At 43.6% G+C, this 20,224-nt stretch overlaps 1 protein-coding gene across 1 annotated transcript in view; it reads left to right on the top strand.

The window, feature by feature from the left end:
- Positions 1 to 19,834, top strand: part of LOC137346215 (zinc-binding protein A33-like) — a 35,804-nt gene extending 15,970 nt beyond the window's left edge. The window contains exons 3-6 of the mRNA XM_068009638.1: positions 27 to 260; positions 11,730 to 11,752; positions 11,851 to 11,966; positions 18,238 to 19,834. Of these exons, the coding sequence (XP_067865739.1) occupies positions 27 to 260; positions 11,730 to 11,752; positions 11,851 to 11,966; positions 18,238 to 18,788 (924 nt within the window). The 3' untranslated portion in view covers positions 18,789 to 19,834. The remainder of the gene's footprint in view (positions 1 to 26; positions 261 to 11,729; positions 11,753 to 11,850; positions 11,967 to 18,237) is intronic.
- Positions 19,835 to 20,224: the final 390 nt, after the last annotated feature.

Below are 20,224 nucleotides of genomic sequence, written 5' to 3'. Positions count from 1 at the left end.
ATTATTTTTCACATTTCATTTGTTAGGAACAGTCGAGCAGTCTGCAAACCCACATCACATCTGAGTTTGCTAAAATGCATCAGATTCTCACTGAGAAAGAGCAGCGTTTAATCAGAGATCTCAGGGAACAAGAGGAGAGGATTCTCGATACAATGGAGAAAAACCTTCGAGAAATTCAAAAGAATTTAAATTCTATTGAGGAGGAGCTTTCAAAGTTGCTGAAACAGATGGAACAAGAAGACGGGCTGATATTTCTGAAGGTGAGGATTATATTGCGGCTTTGTTGCAAAATAAGCACCGACAATGTTGAAATAGAACCAGACAATCCAGTAATGGTGACAGTATGGAGGGAGGCCATTCAGCCAGCCATGAAAGTGTTGGCTCTCTGCAACCACAACTCAGCTCGTCCCACTCCCTCGTCTTTTCCCTGCAGCCCCGCTATTTTTTTTCTATTTAGATAATAATCCAATTCTGCTTTGAAAGCCATGGTTGAATCTGCTCCCACCACACTCTCAGGCAGTGCATTCCCAGTCCGAATCACTCACTGCATAAGAAAGCTTTTCCTTATGTCACCTTTGGTTCCTTTACCAATCCAGTTCAATCAAGGTCCTCTGCTTCTCAACACTTCTGCCAATAGAAGCAGTTTCTGCCTATCTACTCTGTCCTTTTTTTTTTAACTCATTCATGGGATGTGGGGGTCACTGGCTAGGCCAGCATTTATTGCCCATCCCTAATTGCCCTTGAGAAGGTGGTGGTGAACTGCCTTCTTGAACCGCTGCTGTCCATGTGAGGTAAGTACACCCACAGTGCTGTTAGGAAGGGAGTTCCAGGATTTTGACCCAGTGACAATGAAGGAACGGCGATATAGTTCCAAGTCAGGATTGTGTGTGACTTGGAGGGAAACTTGCAGGTGGTGGTTTTCCCTGCATTTGCTGCCCTTGTCCTTCTAGGTGGTGGATGTCGCAAGTTTGAAATGTGCTATTTAAGGAGTCTTGGTGCGTTGCTGCTGTGCATATTGTAGATGGTACACACTGCTGCCACTTTGTGTTGGTGATGGAGGGAGTGCCAATCAAGCGGGCTGCTCTCTACTGGATGGTGTTGAGCTTCTTGAGTGTTGTTGGAGCTGCACCCATCCAGGCAAGTGGAGAGTATTCCATCACACTCCTGACTCGTGCTTTGTAGATGGTGGATAGACTTTAGGGAGTTGATAGTGGGGGATTCAGCGATTGTAATGTCATGAATGTCAAGGGGAGATGGTTAGATTCTTGTTGGAGATGGTCATTGCCTGGCACTTGTGTGGCACGAATGTTACTTGCCACTTATCAGCACAAGATATTGTCCAGGTCTTGCTGCACTTCTACATGGACTGCTTCAGTATCTGAGGAGTCGTGAATGGTGCTGAACATTGTGCAATCATCAGCGAACATATCCACTTCTGACCTTATTATTGAAGCAAGGTCATTGATGAAGCAGCTGAAGATGGTTGGGCCTAGGACACTACCCCGAGGAACTCCTGCAGTGATGTCCTGGGACTGATATGATTGACCTCCAACAACCACAGCTATCTCCCTTTGTGCTAGATATGACTCCAATAGCAGAGAGTTTTCCCCATGATTCACATTGACTCCAGTTTTGTGAGGGCTCCAAGATGCCATACTCGGTCAAATGCTGCCTTGATGTCAACGGCATTCACTCTTATGTCACCTTTTGAGTTCAACTCTTTTTTTTCATGTTTGAACCAAGGCTGCAATGCGGTCAGGAACTGCGTGGCCCTGGCAGAACTCAAACTGAGCACCAGTGAGCAGGTTATTGCTAACTAAGTTCTCTTTGATAGCACTGTCGACAATACCATCACATTACTGGTAATTGAGAGTAGACTGATGGGTGGTAATTGGCCAGGTTGGACTTGTCCTGCTCTTTGTGTATGGGACATACCTGAGCAATTTTCCACATTGCTGGCTAGATGCCAGTGGTGTAGATGTAGTAGAACAGCTCGGTTAGGGGCGCAGCAAGTTCTGGAGCACAGGTCTTCAGTACTATTGCCGGAATATTGTCCACACCTCGATCAAATATGCTCTCAACCTTCTCTTTTTCAAGATTCCCAGCTTCTGCAATCTATCCCTGTGACTGAAGCCCCTCATCTCTAGAAACATAACATTCTCATAAATCTTTTCTGCACCCCTCTACTACCTTCACATCCTTCAGAAAGTGCAGTGCCCAGTTTGGGCACAAAACTCCAGTTGAGGTCGAACCAGTGTTTTACAAAGGCTCACCATAACTTCCTTGCTTTTGTACTCTATTCCTTGTATTCCTTGTTCAAACACACCCAAGACTCTTTGAACATCAACAATTACAAGTTTCACCCCTTTTCAAATTCTGCAGTGTGGAGCCAATTAGTTCAGGCGCAACAGCGGATCCGTCCCAGAATATATAAATTTATTTTTATAAATATTATATTTTTATAAATTATATAATTTATAAATATTTTTTATAATATTTATAAACCCCAGGATCCCATATGCCTTGTTAACCGCTTTCTCAACCTGTCCTGCCATCTGCACTGATTTGTGCAGATATACTCCCAGGTCCCTCCTGTACCCACTCTCGAATTATATAAGCTATTTTATATTGCTGTCCTTGTTCTTCCACCAGAATGTATCACTTCACACTTCTCCACATTAAATTTCATCTGTCACATGTTTGCCCATTCCCCCACGCTCTCTAAGTCCTCTTGAAGTCTATTATCATGCTTCTCACAGTTCACAATACTTCCAAGTTTTGTGTCATCTGCAAATTTTGAAACTGTGCCCTGCACACCCAAGTCAATGTCATCAATATAGATCAGGAAAAGTAGTGATCCTAATACTGATCCCTGGGGTCACTATATACCTACCTCCAGAAGGAAATCAACCATTCACCACTATTCCCTGTTTCCTGTCACTCAGCCAACTTCATATCCAACTTCGTAGCCCTTTTATTCCATGGGCTTTAACTTTGCTGAGGAGCCCGTTACGTTACACTTTATCAAATGCCTTTTGGAAGTCCATGTACACCACATCAACCTTCCGTTACCTCATCAAAAAACTCAAGCAAGTTAGTTAAATGTGATTTGCTTTTAACAAATCCCTGTTAGCTTTTCTTAATTAATCCACATTTGTCCAATAAATAGAGGATTTTTTGAAAAATTTGAATCAATTAGTTTATATATTCTGGGACGGATCCGCTGTTGCGCCTGAACTAATTGGCTCCACACTGCAGAATTTGAAAAGGGGTGAAATCTGTAATTGTTGATGTTCAAAGAGTCTTGGGTGTGTTTGAACAAGGAATACAAAGTTACCATGCAGTTACAGCAAAAAATTAGGAAGGCAAATGGCATGTTGGCCTTTATTAAAAGGGGATTGGAGTACAGGAAAAAAGAAGTCTTGCTACAATTGTACAGGGTTTTGGTGAGACCACATCTGGAGTACTGTGTGCAGTTTTGATCTCCATATTGAAGAAAGGATGTATGTGCATTGGAGGCATTGCAGCAAAGGTTCAGTAAATTGGTCCCTGGGATGAGAGGGTTGTCCTATGATGAGAGGCTGAGTAAATTGGGTCTGTATTCTCTGGAGTTTAGAAGAATGAGAGACAATCTTATTGAAACATACAAGATTCTGAAGAGGCTGTATAGGGTTTGTTGCTGAGCGATTATTTCCACTGATTGAAGAATCTAAAACATAGGGGCCATAGTCTCAGGATAACATGCTGATCGTTTAAGGCAGAGATGAGGAGACATTACTTCACTTAAAGGGTTGTGAATCTTTGAAATTCCCTATCCCAGAGCGTTGTGGCTGCTCCATCATTGAATATATATAAAGCTGGAATAGACAGATGTTTAGTCTCTCAGGGAATCAAGGGATGTGGTGAGCTGGTGGGAAAGTGGAGTTGAAGCCTAAGATCAGCCATGATTGTATTGAATGGTGGAGCAGGCTCGATGGGACATATGGCCTACTCTTGCTCTTATTTTTTGTGTTCTCATGCCATGTAGAGTCAGAGTCAATGCAAAAGAGGAGGCCATTCGACCCATGAAGTCCATGCCATCTCTCTGTAGAGCAATCCAATCCGTCCTGCTCCCCTGCTCTATTCCCGTAGCCCTGCAAGTTTATTTCCCTCAAGTGCCTATCAAATTTCCTTTTGAAATCATTCATCATCTCTGCTTCAACCACCCTCATAGGCAGCGAGTTGCTGCAACAAAATTTCTTCCTCACATTCCCCCATATGGGATTAGTGTAGGATTAGTATAAATGGGTGGTTGATGTTCGGCACAGACTCGGTGGGCCGAAGGGCCTGTTTCAGTGCTGTATCTCTAATCATATCTCTTACCCAAAATCTTAAACCTGTGTCTCCTAGTCCTTGTACGATCAACTAATAGGAACAGCTTTTCTTTGTCTACTTCATTTGAACCTGTCATAATCTTGTACATCTCTATCAAATCTCCTTTGCTCCAGTGAGAACAACCCCAACTTCTCCAAACTAACCTTGTACCTAAGGTCCCTCATCCATGGAACCATTCTGGTAAATCTCCTCTGCACCCTCTGGGACCCTCACATCTTTCCTAACATGTGTTGACCAGAACTGGATGCAGTTCTCGAGTTGTGGCCTAACAGAGCTTTTGAAAGTTCAGCATACCTTCCCTCCTTTTGTACTCAATGCCCTTATTTCTGAAGCCCAAATTTCCATATGCTTTGCTAACTAATCTCTCAATTTGTCCTGGCAACTTCAAAGATCTTTGCACGTGAAAGCCCGGGTCTCTGATCCTGCACAGTCTTTAGAAGTGTGCCATTAAGTTTATATTGCCTCTGCCTCTCCCTTCTGCCCAAATGCATCACCTAAGATTTGCCTGTAGACATTCCATCTGCCACTTGTCTGCCCATTCTGCTAGTTTATCTAAGCCCTGTGCAATTGATTTGCATCATCCTCACTGTCTGCTGCACCAAGCTTGGTATCATCGGCAAATTTTGAAATTTTAATTTGTACTCCAATATCCAAGTCATTTATACATATCAAGAAACAGTGGTTCGAGCACAGACCCTTGGGAAATACTACTGTCTACTATTCTCCAGTCTTTAACCCATTTATTTTTATCCAAGCTGACACTGATGCTCCTATTCCATGAGCTTGAAATTTGCCAACCAGTCTTTTATGTGGTGCTTTAGTCAAAATTCCTGAACATCCATATAGACAACATTCACTGCATTCCGGTCATCAACCTTCATCTTGCTCCATTAAAAAATGTTATTCGCTTAGTCAAGTACGATCTGCCATTTACAAATCCGTGCTGGCTCTCCTTAATTAATACAAACCACTCCAAGTGCTGGTTGACTTTTTCCCTTATTATTGTTTCTAACCTTACTCACCACTGGCGTTAAGCTGACTGCCTATAGTTACTAGGGGTGTCCTTACACCCTTACTTGAAAAAGCATGCCACATTTTCCAATCTCCACTCCTCTGGCACCTCTTCCCACTTCGGGAATATCGGAAGATTATGGCAAACCCTTCCACTATCTCCACTCCTACTTCATTTAGCAACCCGTGTTGCAAGCCATCCAGACCAGGCGAAATATCCACTCTTAAGATAGCCAGCCTTTCCAGTACATTTTTCCTACCAATTTGCACCCCATCCATTACCCCACTATCTCCACTTCTATGATATTTTGTCAGCATCTACTTTCTTAGTAAACACCAATACAAAGTACTCATTAATTCTATCCTTATGAACATATGAACTAGGAGCAGAGCTAGGCCATTCAGCCCCTCCAGCCTGCTCTGCCATTCACAAAGATCATGGCTGATCCGTTTGTGTCTCGAATTCCATATTCCCATGTACCCCTGATAACCTTTGATTCCCTTGCCTAACAAGAATCTATCTAACGCCATCTTAAAATTATTCAATGACCCTGCCTCCACCACTTTCTGAGGCAGAGAGTTCCAAAGTTGCACAACGCGCTGAGCGAAAAAAAAATTCTCCTCATCTCTGTCCTAAAAGGGCGACCCCTAATTTTAAAACCGTAACCTCTAGTTCAGGACTCCCCCCACGAGAAGAAACATCCTTTCCACAGCCACCTTGTCAAAACTGTTCAAGGTCTTATATACTTCAATCAAGTCTCCCCTCAGTCTTCTAAAACCCAGTGAAAACAAACCCAGTCTGTCCAACCTTTCCTCATAAGACAAGCCGCTTATTCTTGGTATCAATCTAGTAAACCTCCTCTGAACTGCCTCCAAAGCATTCACATTTATGCTTAAATAAGGAGACCAAAACTGGACACAGTGTTCGAGATGTGGTCTCACCAATGCTGAAGCACAACATCCTTACTTTTATTTTCAATTCTTCTTGTAATAATGGATAGGATTCCATTAGCCTTCTTTATTACTTGCTGTACATGCTTACTAACTTTTTGTGACTCATGCACCAGAACACCTAAATCCCTCTGCACTTCGGAATTCTGCAGTCGTTCTCCATTTCAGTAATATTCTGTTTTTTTTATTCTTCCTGCCCAAGTGAAAACTTCCCACTTTCCCACATTATACTCCATCTGCCAGATTTTGGCCCACACACATAAGCTATCTATATCAGTTTGCAAGCTCCTTATGTCCTCTTCACAACATACTTTCCTACCTATCTTTGTGTCATCTGCAAATTTAGCTACTATACCATTGCTCCCCTCATCTAAGTCATTGATATAAATTATAACAAGTTGAGACCCCAGCACAGACCACTGCGGGACTCCACTCGTCGTATCCTGCCAATCAGAAAAGGACCCATTTATGCATACTCTCTGTTTTCTGCCAGCCAGCCAATCTTCTATCCATGCTAATATCTTACCCACTACACTATGAGTTCCTACTTTACGTAATAACCTTTTATGTGGCACCTTGTCAAATGCCTTCTGGAAATAAAAGTACAATACATCACCGGGCTCCCCTTTATCCACAGCACATGTTACTCCTTCAAAGAACTCCAATAAATTAGTTAAACATGATCTCTCTTTCACAATGCCATGCTGACTCTTCCCGATTACCTTGAGTTTTTCTAAGTGCCCAGCTATAGCCTCCCTAATGATCATTTCTAACACCTTTTCCACCACAGACGTCAAGCTAAATGGCCTATAATTACCCATTTTCTGTATCCCCCACCACCCCCTCCCTTCTTGGAAAGAGGGATTATATTTGCTATTTTCCAGTCTATGAAACCTTTCCAGAATCTAGCAACTTTTGTAAAATTAACACCAATGCATCTACTACCTCATTGGCCATCTATTTTAAGACCCTAGGATGAAGCCCATCAGGGCGCAGAGACTTTTCAGCCTGCAGCTCCATCAGTTTGGTCAGGACCACTTCCCTGGTGATTGTAATTTCACCAAGTTCCTCTCTTCCTTCCAGCTGATAGCTGATTTACAGCTATCACCGGAATGTAGTTTGTATCCTCTGTAGTGAAGACAGAGCAAATTATTTGTTCATTTCATCCACCATTTCCTTATTATCTACCATTAACTCCCCATTCTCACTCTCTAGTGAACCAACACTCACTTTATTTACTCATTTCCTTTATCAATACCTGCAGAAACTCTTGCTACCCATTTTTACAATTCTAGCTAACTTCTTCTCATACTCTAATTTCTTTCTCCTTATTAACCTTTTCATCACTCTGCCGTTCTTTATATTCTGACTGACCATCTGACCTGCCACTCATCTTTGCGTCATTATATACCTTTTCCTTAAGTTTGATGCTTTCTTTAACTCCTTTAGTTAACCACGGATGGTGGGTCCTTCTCTTAGGATTTTTCTTTATAGTAGGAATATACTTATCCTGAATATTCTGAAATATCCCTTTGAATGTCTGTGACTGCTTCTCTATTGATCTATCCCCTATCCTTGCCCTGCGTCTCTAATCCTATATCATCTTCTTTATCCCTAAAAGGGTTCACCCAACCTCTTACTTACTATTTACATGCTTTTAGAAGATTTTGGTTCCCTTTTATGTTAATTGCCATTCCATTCCCATATTCTTTCTTTGCCAGTCTTATCTTGCTCTTCACTTCCCCCCTCAACTTATTGTAATTGGCCGGTCTGCTTGCACCATGCACCCTCTTTTTTATTTTATCATATTCTTTATCTGCCTCGTCATCCAAAGAGGTCTCGCTTTGGTTTCCTTACCTTTCACCCTTGTTGGAATGTATCTACCCTGTACCTGAAACATCTCCTTAAAAATAACCCATTGTTCTGTTACAGTTTTTCTTGTCAATCTTTGGTTCCACTTTACCCTGGCTAGATTGCCCCTCATCCCATTGAAGTTAACCCTTTTCCAATTTAGAAGTTCTACTTTGATTGTTCTTTGATCTTCTCCATTACTCAATTAAACACTGGGCGGCACAGTGGCGCAGTGGTTAGCACTGCAGCCTCACAGCTCCAGGGACCTGGGATCGATTCTGGGTACTGCCTGTGCGGAGTTTGCAAGTTCTCCCTGTGTCTGCATGGGTTTCCTCCGGGTGCTCCGGTTTCCTCCCACATGCCAAAGACTTGCAGGTTGGTAGGTTAATTGGCCATTATAAATTGCCCCTAGTATAGGTAGGTGGTAGGGAAATATATAGGGACCGGTGGGGATGTTATTGGAATATGGGATTCGTGTAGGATTAGTATAAATGGTTGGTTGATGGTCGGCACAGACTCGGTGGGCCGAAGGGCCTGTTTCAGTGCTGTATCTCTAAACTAAACTAAACTAAACTAAACCTTATGATACAATGATCAGTTTTGCTCAATTAAACTCCTGCAAGCACTTGGTCCACGTGACCCACTTCATTCCCCAGCACCAGATCCAGCAGTGCCTCCCTCCTAGTTGGATCAAGAATATGCTGGTAAAGGAAGTTCTCCTAAACACACTTCAGAAATTTATCCCCCTCCTTACACTTTACTCTAATAATATCATAATTGATATTTGGAGAATTAAAGTCCCCAAATATCACCACTTGCACATCTCAATGACTGCCCTGTAGATTTTCTCCTCTATCTCTCTCTCTCCCTATTTGGAGAAATATAAAATACTCCCAGTAGAGTGACTATACCCTTTCTTCTTCTTAACTCTAACCAAATGGGTTCTCTCTTTGTCCCCTCAAGAACACTACACTACAATGTCGCCACTGATCAGTCCTGCCACCGCTCCTCCCTTTTTTACTTTCCTATCTATTCTGAACACTTTGTATCCTTGAATATTAAGCTCCCAGTCCTCACCATTTTAAGCCACCTTTCTGTTATTGCTACGACATCATTTTACAACACAGCTATTTGTGCTTGTAGCTCAGCAACCTTACTCACCATTCTTTGCACTTTTACATACATGCATTGTAAATCTGTCTTTTTATTCCGTGTAGTCCTTCTTTGTCTGCTCCTATCTATTATGATGGTACTTCCTTTTCTAGTCCTACCCTAAACTTTCACAGCTTATGCACCTTATTCCTCTTTTCTACATCTATATGCTGGTGCCCAACCCCCTACTAATTTAGTTCAAACCCTCTCCAACCACACTCGTGAACCTCCCACAAGGACATTACTCCCAGTCCTGTTGAGGTGCAAAGTATCCCTTTTGAATAGGTGTCTCCTGCCCGAGGACTGGTCCAAATATCCCAAGAATCTGAAGCCCTTCCTCCTGCACATCTCCTCAGACCACACATTGCACCTCCCTACCTTCTTATTTCCACTTTTGCTAGTGCGTGGCACTGGGAGTAACCCAGACACTACTATCTTTGATGTCCGACGTTTTAACTTCCTTCCTAGCTCCTGACTTTCGGACCTCAATACCCTCTTTTGACTCTCTCTTGGTCATTGGTACTGACGTGTACCACAACGTCTGGTTCACTCCTTTTCCCCTGCAGAATATTCTGCACTCTCTCCGTGATGTCCTTACACTAGCACCAGGGAGTCAACACACCATGTGAGATTCACAATGACAGTTACAGAAATATCTGTCTGTCTGTCCCCTTAACTATGGAATCTCCTATAATGACTGTTCCTTTGCCCATTGGTGCCATGGTCTAGACTGCATTCCTTCAAGGCACCATCACTCCAGCAGTCTCCAAAGCTGAGTACCGGTTTGACAGTGGCCCGAAGACTCCTGTAACTCCTGCCTCTTCCTACTCTTCCGGATGGCCACCCATCAGCTACCCTGAACTCTCACTGTCTCTGGGGTGACCACCTCCTGCAACGTATGATCCAAAAACTCTCATCTTCCCTGAAGCTCTGTTTGGAAATGCTGAACTCTAGCTCAAGCAGCCAGGGTCATTTCCACATAAAGTGTCCTGAAGTTCCCACATGGGTCAAGAATTACAATTCAACAGGTCTCAAGTGCCAATCTGTGATTTAAGAAAAAAGTCTCTAATCCCTCTCTTAGAATCTAGTTACTACCTTGTTTAAACTATTCATTTTAATTAATAACTCTAGACCTGCTCAGCCCTAATACTCTTCATACTAATTCCCTTACTATTGGACATACCCCTTGACATTTTATGAATTAGTTTAAGCTGTTAAGCTCTAAATTTAATACAATACTTCATTGCTTCCCAGTCCTTGTTTGAACCACTGCCCTCATTGTTATTTTTTAAAAACCTAATACTCATCAAACAATTACCTACCTGCTGTTCTCTGACATCAGTCCTTGCTTTTGTGTCATCAAACTTTAATTTACTGAATAATTTTGAACCCTTTAGTGTTATTTAATTTCAATTTTATCCCCTAGATCTGATTAATTAATTGAACATTCGTTATAATTATATAAATTATTAAATTGCCTTTAGTTTCTACTAATTAATTGATCTAGTCTTATTTTATAGTTGATTCATGATGATTAAAAGTTTACCAGTATATTCACTCCACGTGACTCATCGACCTGTGACATAACCTCATGATTTATTTCCCTCCCATGTAATTCAGTCTCACAGTCAGTTCACCGATCACAATGCTGCTCCGCTCCTCTCTTGTACTACTTTTACGACTCCGCTCCATTCTTACCCAATTGAAGTTGGCATTACATTGCTCCGCTCGCAGCCTCCATTTATGCTGCTCCGCTCCTCTCCCTCATGCACTCGCCTGCTCTTGTCCTCGATACATAGTTTGTAATTATTGCAGTGTTCCCCAAGAGGATTTTGTTGTCCTGGAAATCATATTACATTCCAGTTACATTGTGTGAGCGAGCTTCTGTCTCAGGTATAGTGAACATGAGAGTCACTGGGCTGGATTTGAGTCACCCAAAATGGCAGCCCCACACTGATGCTCATTTCCAGAAGCCAGCAACACTTATTACATTTTTCATCTGCATCCTCACTCTAACAGATTTTTAATAAGGGTGCATGAAATTTCTGCAGTCTGATTTTGAAACATATCCTCCTCATATCTAAGTGGTTGTTATCTGTGTGACAATCCGATTCACAACAAGGGAGAATTTTCAAAGTTAACTAGTCACAGCAGCAGTGAATGGCAGTGAAATAACACACACAGATGAAGTGTTTTACTGAAATGAAACAACACAGATTAACCCTATTGAGTGCTGAATGTCTGCACGTTTCTTACCTGTCAAAATAATTATTTCATTCAATGTGAATTCTGAATTCTCAGCAGCTTGTAATAATGTGGGTCTAATTTCTGCTGTCCAGATATAACTGGTCAGTCTCTGTCAACTCAGATTTGTGTTTTATTTATTTCAGGAGGAAACGTGTCAGAGGAGGAGGTAGGACAAGATACTTAATGAAACCTGCACAATTTAGTGAAATTGTCTGGCAATCTGTCTACAGTCAATTTATAACATCAACTGTTTAATATTTACAGGACCAGTAAGAACTATAATAAACTAGCATTAGCAGATGACAAGCTGTCAATCCGATATTGCAATGGCCTTTTACAGTATACAGCCTGGAGAGAAATGATAGACGCCATTAACCCTGGTAAAACTCTTATATTACTTTTCCTGATCTATACACCCAGATGAGAAGATCCTACACTGACTGCCAGTCCTCAGATTAAATGATGACTGATAACCTTGTCTAGCCTAGTGATCAGGATCTTGGACAATACTTTATAGTCATCATTATGGAGTGTGTATTGTGACCAAGTGGGGATAATCTTACTGTTTATTGTCTCCAGTACATGTTGTATGAGATTCAGTTGGAGGGGAGAAAGTTCTGCTATTATAGCTTTGTAAAACTTGGTAGCGTGGCCTCGCCTGATGTGTTTGTCCTCGTTCTGTCATGTGTTTTCCATCCTCGGGTATCTGTGAGGAGATGAGCTTCACCTAGAGGTTGGCAGGAACTCTGAGGCATGTAAGAGGACAGGTTTGAAGCTCTGAGGTCTGAGTGGATGATAATTGGTACAAATCCTGTTGATCACATTTTACAACAGTTTAGGTGGGAAAGGCGATGCTGCTTCAGGAAGGAATATTCTATCCGGGAGTCTGTCTTCTGTAGGTTCATGTGGAAAGTCAATTCCTTCACATTGGGGTGTGTGCCTGTCATACATCCTGTAGGCCCAGGGCACTACTTTGATCTCGGATTGCTCCGGCTGTTTGTGTTCATGTCCAGTGGGAGCTTTGGGAACTTTGGGAATGAAGAGAACAGTTTATGTCTTCACTCATGTTTCCAGTGCCGTTCACAGAGAAAGTGTGAGGAATGTTCATGTGGGGAATTCTCATTCTGGACATGGAGCTGAAGCGTCGCTTTTGGTTCTGCTGTTTTTCAAATGTCATTCGATGGACCGAGCTCCTTCTCCAGGAATGTCTGTCTCCAGAGTAATGGGAAGGTTCCTGTTGATTAATGTGACTGTTCTCTACTCTTGGCTGAGGAGGAGGTGGTCAGCTTTTGTCCCACTCACTCACTCATAAACTTGCTGTGTTCTGAGGACGGTGAGGAGAGTGTTCTGTAGAAATGTCTCTTCCATCTGTACTTTAATGAAGAACAGTTTGGTTTTGTCTGATTGTGTGTTGGAGTCTATTGAGATTTCTGGATATAATGATGTGGGTTTGCTGTGTCCAGGCTGTTTGTTTCATGTTGTGTCTCTGAATCTGGTGACTACCCGGTTGTTTCAGTGTTTGTTGTGATCCTGGTCAGGTTGTTGGACAGATTGAGTTGTGGTTGTAGCCTCTTTGTCCATTTCTCTCATTCTCTTACTTCTACTTTTCTGTTTTCCCCCTCCTTGAATTCTTTCTCTCTCTTTCTTTTCCCCTGTGAATCTCATTTCCTCCCTTCCTCTGCTGAATTTCTTCTTTCTCTTCCTCTCCTGAGATGTTATTTTCATGTTAATTCCCCTCCTCCTCCTGGTTCTCTCTTCCCCTCTGCAGCAATTTCCCTGCTTTTGACTCATTGTATCACAGAAAGGGTAAGGCACAGAAAGAGACCACTTGGCCCACGTGTCTGTGCCGGCTGAAAAATGATCCCCCTATTCTAATCCCACCTTCTAGCATTTGGTCCGTAGCCCTGCAGATTACTGTACTTGAGGTGCACATCCAGACTCCTTTTGAATGAGTTAAGGGTCTCTGCCTCAACTACTCCTTCAGGCAGTGAGTTCCAGACCCCATCAGCCTCTGGGTGAAAACATTTTCCTCAACTGCCCTCTAATGTTTCTAACAATCACTTTAAATCTATTCCCTCTCATCACTGACCTCGCTGCAAAGGTAAATAGACCCTTCACCTCCACTCTATCCAGGCCCCTAAAAATTTTGTACATTTCAATCAGATCTCTCCTCAGCTTTCTCTGTTCCAAGGAGAATAACCCCAGTCTATCCAATCTTTCCTCATAGCTTCATTTTTCCAGTCCTGGCAACATTCTCGTAAATCTCCTCTGTACCCTCTCTAGTGTAATTACATCATTTCTGTTATGAGGTGACCAGAACTGCACACAGTACTCTAGTTGTGGCCTAACCAATGAGTTATACAGTTCCAGCAATAACCTCCCTGCTCTTGTATTCTATACCTCGACTAATAAAGGAAAGGATTCCATATACCTTCTTAACCACCTTATTTACCTGGCCTGCTACCTTCAGGGATCTGTGGACGTTCACTCCAAGGTCCCTCACTTCCTCTGCACTTCTCAGTATTTTCCCATTAATTGTATATTCCTTTGCCTTGTTTGACCTCCCCAAATGCATCACTTCTCCCAGTTGAATTCCATTTGTCACTTTTCTGCCCATCTGACCAGACCATCAATGTCTTCCAGCAGCCTACAGATATCCTCCTCGCTATCTACCACACGGCCAATCTTTGTGTCATCTGCAAACCTCTTGATCATGCCCCCTACATTTACGTCCGAATTGTTAACATACATCACAAAAAGCAGGGAACTTAGTACTGAGCCCTGCGGAACAACACTGGAAATATCCCTTCAGTCGCAAAACGACCCGTGAACAATTACCCTTTGTTTTCTGCCACTGAGCCAATTTTGTATCCACCTTGCTGCATTTCCCTGGATCCCCTTGTGGGACCTTGTCAAAAGCCACGCTAAAATCCATGTAGACCACATCAACTACACTACCCTCATCTATCTTCCTTGTTACTTCAAAAAATTCGATCAATTTCATCAGACAAGATCTTCCCTTAACAAATCCATGCTGATATTCTTGATTAACCTGTACCTTTATAAGTGAGAGTTTATCCTGTCTCTCAGAATAGATTCCAATAATTTGCCCACTACTGAGGTTAGACTGGCCTGTAAGTATTCGGTCTATCCCTCGGTCCCTTATTAAACAGAGGTACAATGTGAGCAGTTCTCCAATTCTCCAGCACTACACCTGTATCCAGTGAGGACTGGAAAATGATGGTCAGACCTTCCACTATTTCCTCTCTTGCTTCTTTTAACGGCATTTCATCCGGCCCTGGTGATTTATCTATTTCCAAGCATGCTAATCCCATTAATACTTCCTCTCTCCCTATATTTAGTACATCCAATACTTCAGACTACTCTTCCTTAACTACAATATTTGCATCGTCTCCTATTTCATGAAGGCAGATGCAAAGTATTCATTAAGAATAATACCAATATCTTCCACCCCCTACACGTAGGTTACCTTTTGGTCTTTATGGGCCCGACTCTCTCCTTAGTTATCCTCTTACTATTAATGTACTGACAAAACAGCTTTAGTTTCACCTTGGTTTTGCTTGTCAATATTCTTTCATGCCCTCTCTTTGCTTTCTCATTTCCTTTTTGATTTCACCCCTCCATTTCTATACTTCTCTCAGCTTCCTGTAGTATTGAATTCTCGGTGTCGGAATGGGCTTTCCTTTTCTGCCTTATCTTACCCTGTAGGCTCTTTGACATCCATGGGGCTCTAGATTTTGCTGTCTTACCCTTTTTCTTTGTGGGAACATGTTTATTCTGAACTCCTTGAATCTCCCCTTTGAATGCCTCCCACTGCTGTGACACTGATTGACAGTCAAGTAGCCGCTTCCAGTCCATTTTCGCTAAATCACTCCTCAGTTTAGTAAAATTGGCCTTGCCCCAGTTGAGAACTCTAACTCCTGCTCTATCTCTGTCCTTTTCCATAATTCTGTTAAAACTGACTGAGTTATGATCATTACCACCAAAATGCTCTCTCACTGCCACTCCTTCCACCTGCCCATCTTCATTTCCTAAAACTCCCTCAATTCCTTTCACACTAAAACTATCCCAGTTAATATTGGGGTAGTTAAAATCACCTACTATTATTGCCCTATTGTTCTTGACTTCTCAGAGATTTGCCTACATATCTGCTCTTCTATCTCCCTCTGACTGTTTGGGGGTCTATAGTACACTCCCAGCAGTGTGATTGCCCCTTTTTTGTTCCTTATCTCAATCCATATGGCCTAATTTCAAGAACCTGCCAGCATATCATCCCTCCTCACAGCTGTAATAGTTTCTTTGACCAAAATTGCCACTCCCCCGCCTTTCTTATCCTCCTCCCTATCGCATCTGAAAACCCTGTAACCAGGAACGTTGAGGTACCATTCCTGTCCCTCCTTAAGCCATGTATGATATCATACTGCCACGTGTCTATCTGTGCCCTGCGTTCATCTGCTTTATTTGCGATACTCTTTGCATTGAAATAAATACCCTTGAGCACTGCCAAAATCATTTTTAAAATTTTCTAACCTTTGCTTCTTTTGCCTTCCAGACTCAAACATTAATTTTCTGCCTTCCATTATCATTTCTGATTTTGTCCCAACTGAGTCTATCTTCAGGTCCCCAGCCCCCCTACCAAACTAGTTTAAACCGTCCCCAACAGCATTAGCAAAACGTCCCACATGGAACTCAGTCCTGGCTCTGTTCAGGTGCAACCCATTCAGCCTATACAGGTCCCATCTCCCCCACAGCTGGTCCCAATGTCCCAGGAATCTAAAGCCCTCCCTCCTGCACCATCTTTCCAGCCACGCATTCATCTGTCTTATCCTTCTATTTCTATACTTACTTGCACGTGGCACTGGGAGTAATCCAGAGATGACTACTATTGAGGTCCTGCCTGCTAATTTCTTACCTCGCTCCCTAAATTCTGACTGCAGAGCCACATCCCTCTTTCTACCTATGTCATTGGTTCCGATGTGGACCACGACTGCTGGCTGTTCACCCTCCCCCTTCAGGATGCCCTGTTTTCCCTGCTCTCTTTCCTTCTGATTTCTGTCTGTTTCCAAGCGACGCCGTAGCGTCTGGTGCCGATCCCTTGTGGATTTCTAAGATTCCAGAGGTCACTCTGCAGATGCTGAGAACAGCAGGAGACTGGGGGGGGAGGTCACAGAGTTCCTGATCGGGATCACAGGGTCAGAGCACCCCGGGAGGGTCAGAGAAGATTTCAATGACAGTCCGTCTCCGACACATCTGCTCTGATGATGCTACCTTCCATGACGGTGCTTCTGATATGTCTTCGCTTTTCCTCAACCGAGGATTTCCCCCCACTGTGGTTGACAGGGCCCTCAACTGTGTCCGGCCCATTTCCCGCACCTCTACTCTCACCCCTTCCCCTCCCTCCCAGAACTGTGACACGGTTCCCCTTGTCCTCACTTTCCACCCCACCAGCCTCCATATCCAAAGGATCATCCTCCGCCGTTTCCGCCACCTCCAGCGTGATGCCACGACCAAACACATCTACCTTCCCTTCCCCTGTCAGCATTCTGAAGGGATTGTTCACTCCGCGACACCCTGGTCCACTCCTCCATTACCCCCACCACCTCGTCCCCATCCCATGGCACCTTCCCCTGCAATCGCAGGAGGTGTAATACCTGCCCATTACCTCCTCTCTCCTCACTATCCCAGGCCCCAAACACTCCTTTCAGGTGAAGCAGCAATTTACTTGTACTTCTTTCAATACAGTAGTATACTGTATTCGCTGCTCACAGTGTGATCTCCTCTACATTGGGGAGACCAAGCGCAGGCTGGGTGACCGCTTTGCGGAACATCTCCGCTCAGTCCGCAAGCAGGACCCTGAGCTTCCGGTTGCTTGCCATTTCAACACACGCCCCTGCTCTCATGCTCACATCTCTATCCTGGGATTGCTGCAGTGTTCCAGTGAACATCAACGCAAGCTCGAGGAACAGCATCTCATTTACCGATTAGGCACACTACAGCCTGCCAGACTGAGCATTGAGTTCAATAATTTCAGAGCATGACAGCCCCCCATTTTACTTTCATTTTTAGTTTTTTTTCCTTTTTTCTTTCTTTTTTACATTTTTTACATTTTTTTGTATGTTTATTTTATTTCATCTTAGTTTGTTCAGTTTGCTTACCCACTGTGTTTTTTTCATGTCTGCACTTGCTGCTGTTCAATTTTCAGTCCAGTAACACCCTACCTGTACAAATGCGTTGTCTTTCAACACACCATTAACATATTGTTTGCCTTTGCTCCATGACCTTTTGGTCAGCTATTAAGTGGCCTTGTCCAGTTTACACCTACTCCTTTGTTATCCCTTGCCCCACCCCCGCTTTACTTGCTTATAACCTTTGCCAGTTCCGAAGAAGAGTCACTGATCCAAAACGTTAACTCTGCTTCTCTCTCCACAGATGCTGCCAGACCTGCTGAGTATTTCCAGCATTTCTTGTTTTTATTCCAATGACAGAACCTGGAGCCCTTTGAAAACACTGGAGTTCCCGGGGGGCCCCCGCATGTCCTCTTTAAGAAAGATTATTTGTTTTAAATATATTATTCAAACTAAATCACTGACTATGTTGTTATAACTTTCCCACTCCCCCATCCCCCACCAGCTCCAGCCTCTCTGACTCTCGATGTGAACACAGCCCATCCCCGGCTCATCGTGTCTGAGGACCGGACCAGTGTGAGAGACGGAGACAAACGGCAGGAGCTTCCAGACAGCCCGGAGAGGTTTGATTTCTTTCCCTTTGTCCTGGGATCAGAGGGATTCACATCAGGGAGACATTACTGGGAGGTGGAGGTGGAGAACAACACATGGTGGGGACTGGGAGTGACCCGAGAATCTGCCGAGAGGAAAGGGAGAATCGACCTGAGACCTGAGCTTGGATACTGGACTGTGTGGCTGGATCCTGATAGTGTTTATGTTGCCGCAACCTCTCCCTCTGACACCGTCCTCACCCTGAGTGCGAATCCCCGGAGGATCGGAGTATTCCTGGACTATGAGGCCGGACAGGTGTCATATTACAATGCGGACAACATGGCCCATCTCCACACTTTCGCCCACACTTTCACTGAGAAACTCTTTCCATTCTTCAGCCCGGGTCTGAATGACGGCGGGAAAAACTCAGCACCGCTGAACATCTGTGGGGTCAAAGGTCACTAACAGGACCATACCATAATTTCACACTATTTACCTGCCAGCTGTAAACTGTAAATTGCTTCAGCCCAAGTACTGATCCGTCCAATACCCAGTTAGCCTGTCAACCCAAAAATGTCCAGTTTATTCCTATTATCAGTTTATTGACCATTAATCAATCCCAAATCCATGAAAATCGATTACCTCCAATCCCATGATTGTGTGTAATTACCTTCTGTGTGGCACCTTATAATTTTTTTTTTGAGAATCCAAACACACTACATCTAATGCTCCCCCTTATCCATCTTACTTATTACATCCTCGACCATGAAGACAGATACAAAGTACCTGTTTAATGTCTCTGCCATTTTCTTTGTCCCCATTATAATTTCACCTGTCTCTGCCTTGAAAGGGCCCATGTTTACTTTCACTAATCTCTTCCGATGCACATACCTATGGAAACATTGAAAAATCTGTTTTTATGTCTCTCTCTACTCTCATATTCTCTTTTGTTTTTGTTTATCAATTCTTTGGTCCTCCTTTGCTGAATTCTAAAATCTTCCCAATCCTCGGATTTACTACTCTTTATGGTAACAATATACTATCCCGCATGCTGGTCTCTCCAGATAAGAGAAGTTCCTCATCCCTGGTAAAATTCAAGTAAATCTCTCCTGCACCCTCTCTCAGGCCTCAGCATCCTTCCTAAAGTTTGCTGTCCAGAATTGAACACAATATTGAAGCTGAGGTCCAACATGTGTTTTATGAAGGTTTAGCACAACTTCCTTGCTTTTGTACACTGTGGTGGAATTTTATGCTGTCTCCCGTGGCGGCTTTGGAGGCGGGGAGAGCATAAAGTTGGGTGGGATGTTGGCGGGGGTTCGTGCCATGTTCCCGCTTCTCCAAAAACTTAGTCCGGGGTGGGATGGCCTCTCAATTGAGGTCCCTGACTGGGCAATACATCCCTAATAAGGGCCTCATCCCACCACTATCGCAATTAGCCATGTGGCAGCATGGCACGAAAAACCATGCCTGCAGCTTCCTGGCTCTGGGGGAGGGGGAGGTGGTGGGGGGGTGGGGTGGTGGGGAGGTGGGGTCCCTCGTTAAAAGGCACTTAGTGCCTGAACAGGGGAAGCAGCATCACGAACGGGGGCCCACTGAGAGCCACCCCCTGTCCTTGCTAGCGATTGGCCGGCAGCTGTCCAAGGGCAGGACTTCCTGCAACGGGGTCCTTGATCCTGTGGAAAGCCCACTGCTGTCCACTTCAGTGCCTGATTGGCACTAGATTCAGTGGGCCTTCCAGGGAAGAGGCGACGCGGGGTTCTCAGCATCACTTTTTCCGGATTTCGAGACCCCCGTCACCAGCATAAAATCCTAACCAATGTTTCTATTACTAAAGCCAAGGATCCCATCTGCTTTTTCAACAGTCTGCTCAACTTGTCCATCCCCTTTCAAAGATTTAAATA

The sequence above is a fragment of the Heterodontus francisci genome, chromosome 29 (genome assembly GCF_036365525.1).
Source record: "Heterodontus francisci isolate sHetFra1 chromosome 29, sHetFra1.hap1, whole genome shotgun sequence".
NCBI classification, from domain to species: domain Eukaryota; kingdom Metazoa; phylum Chordata; class Chondrichthyes; order Heterodontiformes; family Heterodontidae; genus Heterodontus; species Heterodontus francisci.
The sequence above is the reverse complement of the archived record's forward strand: the minus strand, read 5'-3'. Positions and strand labels throughout refer to the sequence as shown.